Source organism: Channa argus, chromosome 14, assembly GCF_033026475.1.
Source record: "Channa argus isolate prfri chromosome 14, Channa argus male v1.0, whole genome shotgun sequence".
Lineage (NCBI taxonomy): Eukaryota > Metazoa > Chordata > Actinopteri > Anabantiformes > Channidae > Channa > Channa argus.
The window spans coordinates 25,671,334-25,680,523 of NC_090210.1; the positions used below are offsets into that span (position 1 = coordinate 25,671,334).

Genomic DNA, 9,190 nt, shown 5'->3' on the forward strand with positions numbered 1-9,190 from the left:
TATGTCTTGAAAAAATAAATCAAACTTCAAACATGTTTACATCTGCTTCCATAGATAGATATAGGTCAGTGTCATCAGCATAGCAATGTAAATGTATGGCACATTTTCTAGTATAATTGCCTAAAGCAGACATATATAAAGTGAAAAGTTTTGGTCCTAACACAGAGCCTTGTAGAACTCCATAAATAACCTTTATGTGCGTGGAGGATTCATCATTAACATGAACAAACTGGAATCACAATTTCATGTTTCAGTCTCTAAAAACTCTGAATAAGGGACTGGAGGACTGTACACGATAACAAATAATAGTGGTTTTTGAGTTTTCCAGTTTTGGTGTGAAAGGTTAAGAGTAAGTCTCTCAAATGAGTTATAACTATGTTTAGGTCTAGGGTTTATTGAGAAGCTTGAATGGAAGATTGCTGCTACTCCTCCACCTCGGCCTGTGCTTCTAGGAACATGATAATAAATATGACTTGGGGGGGTTGACTCATTTAAACTGACATATTCTTCCTGCTGCAACCAAGTTTCAGTAAGAAGAAAGAAATCGAATTGATGATCGTTTATTAAGTCATTTACTAAAAGAGATTTAGAAGCAAGAGATCTGATATTTAATAATCCACATTTAATAGTTTTGGGGTTTTGTTCTGTAAGAGGAGTAGTTTTAACTTTTATTACGTTATTAACTCCTCTTGTTGTCGTTTTTTAGTTTATGTAATTTAGTTGGTCAGGGAACAGACACAGTCTCTATAGGTATGTGGGAGTTGTGGGGGGGTGACGGTTGTAAGGACACTGCAGAGAGGTGTGTAGGACTGGATCGTTGCATCCTAGGCTCAACTCTGGATTGTCATTCTTTTGGTTGTCTAATAAAACCAGCTATAAAACCCCCCAGGCATCATTAACTCCTGTGTGAATAATAATCACACTGTATTAATGTTTATCTTTATCCCAGGAAGACATTTGCCTACGTTGGAGTTTCTAACTTCATGTTTCATTTTATTAAAGTTCTTTTTTTATCAGAGTGTAACAGTGTGTGTCTCCCTCTAGTGGATGTTGTGGAGTATTGTGTTGTCTTTGCTCCAAAGGTTTTTGTACAGAGTTGTGGTGTTTCCTGTCACTGTGGGCTGCAGAGCACAGTAGTACACAGCAGAGTCAGACAGACGAAGCTTCTGGATCTTCAGAGGAACTGATGTCCCGTTGATTGCAGCATCAAATCTTTGTTTCTGGAAGTCTGGAGCATTATCTGCTGATCCAACAGTATCACATTGCAACATATACTTAGGAAAGTCATTAATCTCTTGTTTGTACCAGAACAAATAAGAATATGTGGCTTTGGTCTCAAATGTACAGTCCAGTGTAACAGCGTCTCCTTCAGCAGCAGTAACATCTCCTCTTGTCTGGATCACTTTGTCCTCTCCTTTACACTCTGGGGAAGAACAGAACATGCAGAGGAAGAGATGAATCAATAAAGATGATGGATTAAAGCAGAACAATCAGTAGCTTTAAACAGTTACCTACACAGAGTCAGACACACAGATATGTAGAGTTGACTTTCAGTGATCAATGTCAATTTGAACCATAAACTGTTGTTATAGTGAGAATGATCAGCTCTAACTTTACAGCTCAGGAACTGTTTGTATCTCACCACAGCAAAGAGCAGCAAGAAGAATCCAGAGCCAATGTTCCATGTGTACAAGCAGGTGGAAATCAACAGGAGAAAGTGTGTGATGTTCAACCTTCAGTCTGACAATTGTTCTCTTCACAGCAGCAGTTTCTCTCTCTTCTACAGATCAGTAACAGCTCAGCTCCTCCCTGAATCTCTGTCTCCTCTTAGATCTGGATTTTGGAGGGAGTCTTACTGAGACCCTGTCATATCAAAAGTGACAATATCTGGTCTTAGACACCTCAAGTGTAATCAGTAAAGAAGCTTCAACATCCAGGATGTTTTTTAGGGTTTGATTATCTTGCAAGAGAGAAGAACATCGACAGAGTTTCAAGTCTCCATCCTATGCAGTTCTAAACTTCATACATCACACATTAGTTTTTTAACTTTCTGTTGATGGGCAGAACATTCTCCACCTTTTCTCCTTTTATGGAAACCTTTTTGTTTTTCAGCACTTTATAAGCACCTGTGAGCATGGAGTGACTCTGGGTCACTACAGTGTGGGATGGTCTGCTGTTAGACAATAACTGACCTTGGAGCAGTTCTCCAAACACTTCAAGACAAAACATGTATATGACACAAAGTTTGAACAACATACAATCTTTCAAACATTTTTCAAAAGTAAACTGAGAACAAGTTGCTATTATAACTAGGTAAAATGTTAAGGATTAAATTTAGTCATCATTTAATAATACTTGATTTTCCATCATAGAAGGACACCTGCATTCCAAAATTGATAAGACTGCTGGTGTCGTTATCAGGCTATTGTAAAAGAGGCAAAGAGGGTAAACTTTTCAAATATCATCCTGTAAAAGTGTCACAAGCCTCGTGTTCTGTTTAACACCATAAATGTTGTTGTTAAGTCCACTTACTCAGTTTTACTCTGATAACTTCATGCTCCAAAGGGTTTTATTACTCAGTTATATTTAGCTTTTCTATTTTCTCTCATTGGGTCTAGATTGGTGGTTTGGTTTTTCTCTGTGAGACTTTGTGGCATTTCTCCTTTTAAGTTATGGTTTGTGTGTAGCATGGGTGGGTCCAGTCTCCTGTCAGCATCACTGTGACCTTCTTTCTTAGGAGTGTGACACGTCAAAGTGAAGGTCGACCGTCAGCGAGCATTTCACACACTTTGTTTTTGAGGTGTGTCATGCACCATTGGCACGATTTAGACCCTTGTTGGTGATTTTTTTTAGACAATTGAGGATTTTCAATCAGCTGATGTCCATCCCATCAGAGAGAGAGACTCTGATTGACTGTTCAGCTTAGTGAATTGGTGAGACACCAACAACTGACAAATCAGACAAATGCTCAGCAGTAGTTGTAAACTGTCTGTGTTGAGTGAGAGTGCTGTGAAAGTGGTGAAGTAACTGCTTAGTCTACAGTTTGTATATCCATGGTCCTAGCTCTTTCTCTTTTCTTTCTGAATGATAAAGACAAACTACCTCCTGTGGATGTAAAGAGTTATTTCCTCTCATACAGGAGCAGAACATACATGCTAGCTGACCGTTGGCTGTAGGATTTGTGCAGATGAAGTGTGACTTGAGGAAACACCACAGTCGGCCTATATCCCCAGCAGCTGTTTAATGTCCGCGTGGTGTGTCTCTGTCCTTAGTCTCTGCTCAGTGGTATCAGGTCAGACACTCGTTGTACCGGCAACCTTCTAGTTGTCAATATGTAGAGCTGTGCTCTCTCCCCTTTCCACTCACCCCAACCGGTCGAGGCAGATGGCCGTCCACCCTGAGCCTGGTTCTGCTGGAGGTTTCTTCCGTTAAAGGGAGTTTTTCCTCTCCACTGTTGCCTAAGGCTTGCTCCAGGGGGAATTGTTGGGTTCTCTTTATATATCTTTATAATCTTGACTTTATTCTGTAAAGTGCCCTGAGATGACTTTGTTGGGAATTGGCGCTATATAAATAAAGTTCAATTGAATTGAATTGATCAGGGTTCAAATAAAAACTACAAATCTCTGTGATAGTGTTTTGTGCTTTGTGTCAGTTTTCTTTACACATGTATCTTGAGGGCATATTTAAGTTTTTGTAGTTGGCTTTGTGCATGTTGCCTTTCAAAGAAGCTGGGGGTAAAGAGTACTGCTTTTTCTGCCTAGCAACAGAAGGATATAAATTCATGTTTGACATGTTAAGTGCTTAGAACTGCACTGGATGGAGGCTTGAAATTCTGTTGGTGCATTTCTCTCTTGTAAGAAGATAAAACCCTTAAAGACATCGTGGATGTGGAAGCTTCTTTAGTGATTACACTCAAGGTGTCTGTTACCGGTAAGTGTTGAATTTTGCCACGACACTTGGCTACAAGGTGATCACCTCAACAGCTCCTGCTTACCTCAACTCCCTTATTCAGGTTTACAATCCCTCCTGTCCGCTGCGGTCTGCCAACAAATGACGTCTGGTGGTCTCAGCACCTCACAGGCGACATCCAGCCAAACTCTGCACGCTCAGCAAACTCACTCCCAATATTAAAAAAACTGCTGAAAACAGAACTCTTCCACACCTTCCTATGAATTTATAAAAAATAATATAATAATAATAAAAAAAACACACACACTTCCTTTCTGCTCTTTATTACACTTGCATCTAATGAAATGTGAACACTTTTCTGATAGGACTTTGCTTTGATGTTTCTCCATGAATTAGAACTTCACTTGTAAGTCGCTTTGGATAAGAGTGTCTGCTAAATGGCTTAATGTAAATGTCTCCCTCTCGTGGATGTTGTGGAGTATTGTGTTGTCTTTGCTCCAAAGGTTTTTGTACAGAGTTGTGGTGTTTCCTGTCACTGTGGGCCTCACAGCACAGTAGTACACAGCAGAGTCAGACACTGCACCAGAGGAGATCTGCAGATCCACTTGATTTCCTCCAGACAGGTTAATAGAAAAACTGTTTTCTGACTTTAGAGAATCTGCTTGTTTTATAATGTAAAGTCCTGAGATCATCAAGAGGAACTCTGGAGGTTTTCCTGGATATTGTCGATACCAGAAGAAATAATCATCAGTTGCAGCTTGTCTGGAGTATTTATAGGACAGAGTTACATTGCTGCCTTCTAAAGTGAAATCTTCATTGTTGACTGCAGTCAGATCTTCACAGCTGACACCTGAAGGAAGAGAGAAATGTAGTTAAAGATGATGTTAAACTCTGATTTCCTGTTCCAGTGCTTTTTTAACAAACAGTTGTTATTCCTGCTTGAACCTACCTTTTAGTATGATCACAAACAAAGGACCAATTCCACAGTACTGCAGTGAGAGCATCTTCCACACAGTATCTGTGGTCTGTATGGGTTAGATATTGAATGGATGTGACAGTGGGAGTTCTTTCCTCTTCTGCTCTTTGACAGTGTTGCTCCTCCCTGTTTTTGGGTTTCATTAGCAGCTGGAACCACAGTGACTGTGAGAAAGCAGGAATTAGCAGAATCCATCTGATATGAATCTGTGGTTTGAAAACCACTTCCCTCCTCTTTGAAGAGGAGTCAGATATCTGGGTTCAGGTTTTTGTACAGCCCCTTCTACACTTTGTATCACTGTGTTTCTAGAGCACAGTAGTAGAGAGCTGTGTCTGCCAGGGTCAGTGTCTTTATGGTCAGTTCAGTTGTTGAATCTGAGGTTTGGGATTCATATCGAGGATCAGGGATGTAACCATCATTTCTACCTTTCCCTCGTTTCCAAAGTATAAATTGAGGAGCCTGAAGGTCAGAATGATGCTTGTACCAGTAAAGGTCAGCATAAGTTGCACTTGTCTGATAGTTGCATCTGAGTTTGACAGATCGTCCTTCTGTCCCACTGACTTCATCACCTTCAGGAGAGATTGTGTCTCCAGCTATTAGTCCTGGAAAAAGTAGAGAAAATGAAGCCATTAGATGAACATTGTTGATGAGGCTGAGAGGAGAAGACATTTGATCCTGTTCCAGCAGGTGAAATGAGCCAATAATTGTTTGTCCAACTGACCTATAAAGTGAAACAAAGAGAGAAAGAGGTAGAGCAACATGTCTTTGGAGTAGTTGAAGCCAAACAGACAGCAGATGAACAATGTTGTTCCACTGCAGTAGAATGAACAAACTAAACAGCCTCTCTGCTGCACAGCCCTTCTCCTCAACATCAAGCTGATTGTGCTTTTAGTTCCTTAAACATTTCTGCTCTGGACACACAAAGAATCTCATTGGTTGACTTGGACTCAGGGGGTGGGACCAGCTAATAACCATAGTGGGAGGAATGTATTAGCAAGAGTAGTCAGGACAACCTGAAAACTTGAATGCCTTATCCTTCACCTGTACCATGTTGGATTGTAGGGAGGAGGAAACACTGGCTTTTTTTCTGTGTAGTTTTCTTACCAGCCCCAGTAAATGGAACTGCAGCCTGAATCATATGTTCTAGAACCACTATGTTATTTGTTGTTCTCCAACCTTCACAGACCTACGTTCATGCATCCTGAACAAACAGGGTTCAGAGCTTTACCTCCAACAACTGGTGTCAGCTTGTAGAGCTGCCACCCAGTAAACCACAGCGTCTGAGGTTCGTACCTGGCTCTCCCCGACCACATGTCAAAGTGTCCCTTGGCAAGACACTGAACTCCAAACTGCCCATTCCTAGCCGTGCCGTCCTTAGCTCAGTAAAATTGGAAAGGGTTCCATCAGGAGGGGCATCTGGCGTAAAAATGTGACAAATCAACATGCTCACTGATCCTCTGTGGCAACCCTGAACTTATGGGATATGCCGAAAGACAGAAATATTAGACTCTAAAACTGCAGAAGTGGTTTCTGCCTCTGCATACAGTAGGTTTGACTGTTTTTGTTAACTGTCCAGCAGAAGCTCTGAGTCTAGACTATAATGTGAGTGAAGAACATGAGGAACACAGTTTTTGTCAAAGCCTTGTGTTAGATGTGTTTATGTTTGTCCTCTGACAAAAATGTCTTGTGTGAACCAGTTTGAGCTTTAAAGCAACTAAAGTAATGGAGAGAAAGAAAATGTTTGTTCGATGGATCTAAGCTGGTAGTTGAGTTGTCAGTACAATTAACACTTCAGTGACACAGTGTAACAGTGTGTGTCTCCCTCTAGTGGATGTTGTGGAGTATTGTGTTGTCTTTGCTCCAAAGGTTTTTGTACAGAGTTGTGGTGTTTCCTGTCACTGTGGGCCTCACAGCACAGTAGTACACAGCAGAGTCAGACACTGCAGGAGAGCAGATCTGCAGATCCATGTGAGTTGTTTCCTTTCTCACTTTAACAGACAGTCCAGAGACTGGATTTATAGATATTTCTCCAGACTCCAAATGAGAGATGAGAAACTGTGGTGGTTTTCCTGGATGTTGTCGGTACCAGAAGAAATAATCAGCAGCACCTTTGGAGTATTTACAGGACAGAGTAACGTTGCTGCCTTCAAAACTAAAGTCTTCAGTCTTAACTGGAGTGAGATCTTGACAGCTGACAGCTGAAGAAGACAAACCTCTGTCACATGTTGAACACTTTTGAATTGAACCTTTTAAGGAATCTTACTTACCTGTTAGGTTGATGGTTAATAAAATTAGAAGAAATACATCACACTTTAATGACAGCATGTTGAACAAAGTTAATGTTTCTGAACTGATAAATATGAAGTTTGTCTCTCTTCTATAGATCAGTAACAGCTCAGCTCCTCCCTGAATCTCTGTTTCCTCTTAGATTTGGATTTTCACTTCCTCCACCTTTAACTCTGGAAATAACACTGATGCTTCAGTCACCATCATTTCAATCTGTGTTTCACTGTGTTGTATAGAAATGATCCAAACTTCTTAGTTTGAAACATCCCAACTTTTGCAGTTTGTTCCATCCACATCATTGTCTAATCTACAGTAACTAGTTGTTGCTTTAAGATAAAACATCAAAGGAGTAGGAGGAAGGAGTTTTACTGTTTCTTCAGTAATGACAAGAAGCCTGTGAGAAGATCTGAAGACAGAATATAAATGACAGGAAATGTCTTTAAGTCTTTACCATCTAACCACTCAACCATAAAGACCTGACTGATGGAGTCTTACTGAGACTCCTTCTCGTCCACTTACTCAGTTTGACTCTGATAACTTCTTGCTCCAAAGGGTTTTATCACTCAGTTATATTTAGTTTTTCTAGTTTTGGGTCTAGTTTGGTGGTTTGGTTTTTGTCTGTGAGACTTTCTCCTTTTAAGTTATGGTTTGTGTGATGGGGCCAGTTGTGGCCTAATGGTCACAGAGGTCAGCTTCTGATAAGGTCATCAGTTTGATCCACAGCCTGGTAGCATAAGTGGGTCCAGTCTCTTGTTAGCATCACTGTGACTTTCTTTCTTAGGAGTGTGACACGTCAAAGTGAAGGTCGACCGTCAGCGAGCGTTTGTCACACTTTGTTTTTGAGGTGTGTTCTGCACCGTTGGCACGAGTCAGACCCTTGTTGGTGACTTTTGAAACCAATGGAGGATTTTCTATCAGCTGAGGTCCATTGCATCAGAGAGACAGACCACCCTGATTGGCTGTTCAGCTTAGTGAATTGGTGAGACACAAACAACAGTATTTTATTTTATTTTATTTATAGCACCAAGCACCAATTCACAACTAAGTCATCTCAAGACCCTTTACAGATAATGTCAAGACTATACACTGGGCTTCTTGGCCCTTTGTTTTGGGCCATATAACTTAGCTGCGCTCTGGAAAACACACAGCTCCAGAGCTGGGGACACCTGCAGAAAGGGAAAGAGAGAGGAGAACAGAAAGGGACTAAAACTAAGTGTAAGCTTTATATAAGAGGAAGGTTTTTAGCCTAGACTTAAAAGTACAGAGGGTGTCTGCTTCTTGAATCTGAACTGGGAGCTGGTTCCACAGAGAGTAGCTACCTTTGGAAATTCTGGGAACCACAAGTAGGCCTGCATTCTGAGAACGAAGTGGTCTACTGGGATGATATCGTGCTATGAGGTAAAAATAACACCAAAGTTTCTTGCAGTAGTACTGGAGGCCAGACTTATGCCATCTAGAGTAACGACAGGGTTTGACAGCAGATTTCTGTGATTTTTGGGCCAAAATTCAGTTTTCTCTCAGTTTAGAAGTAAAAAATTGTGGGACATCCAGGCCTTTATGTCTTGTAGGCTTGAATCTTGATTAACTAATCTTTTTCATCTGGTTCCATAGATAAATATAGCTGGGTATCATCAGCATAGCAATGAAAATTTATGTAGTGTTTTCTAATAATGTTGCCTAAAGGAGACATATATAAAGTAAAAAGTATTGGTCCTAACACAGAGCCTTGTGGAACTCCATAGCTAACCTTTGTGTGCATGGAGGATTCATCATTAACATGAACAAATTGAAATCTATCACATAGATAAGATTTAAACCAACCGAGTGCAGTTCATTTAATCACAATTTAATGTTCCAGTCTCTGTAATAAAATGTTGTGATCAATGGTATCAAATGCAGAACTAAGTACAGAGATGAGCCCATTATCTGAGGCCATGAGAAGATCGTTGGTGACTTTTACCAGTGCTGTTTTTGTACTATGATGAACTCTAAATCCTGACTGAAAGTCTTTATACTAAT

The 9,190-nt window shown here is 40.5% G+C and overlaps 1 gene segment (V, D, J or C); it reads right to left on the reverse strand.

Moving 5' to 3' along the window:
• Positions 1 to 4,301: 4,301 nt before the first annotated feature.
• Positions 4,302 to 7,210, reverse strand: LOC137098416 (T cell receptor alpha variable 3-like). The segment is given in 2 exon segments: positions 4,302 to 4,759; positions 7,153 to 7,210. Coding segments are annotated over 2 exon segments (516 nt in total).
• Positions 7,211 to 9,190: the final 1,980 nt, after the last annotated feature.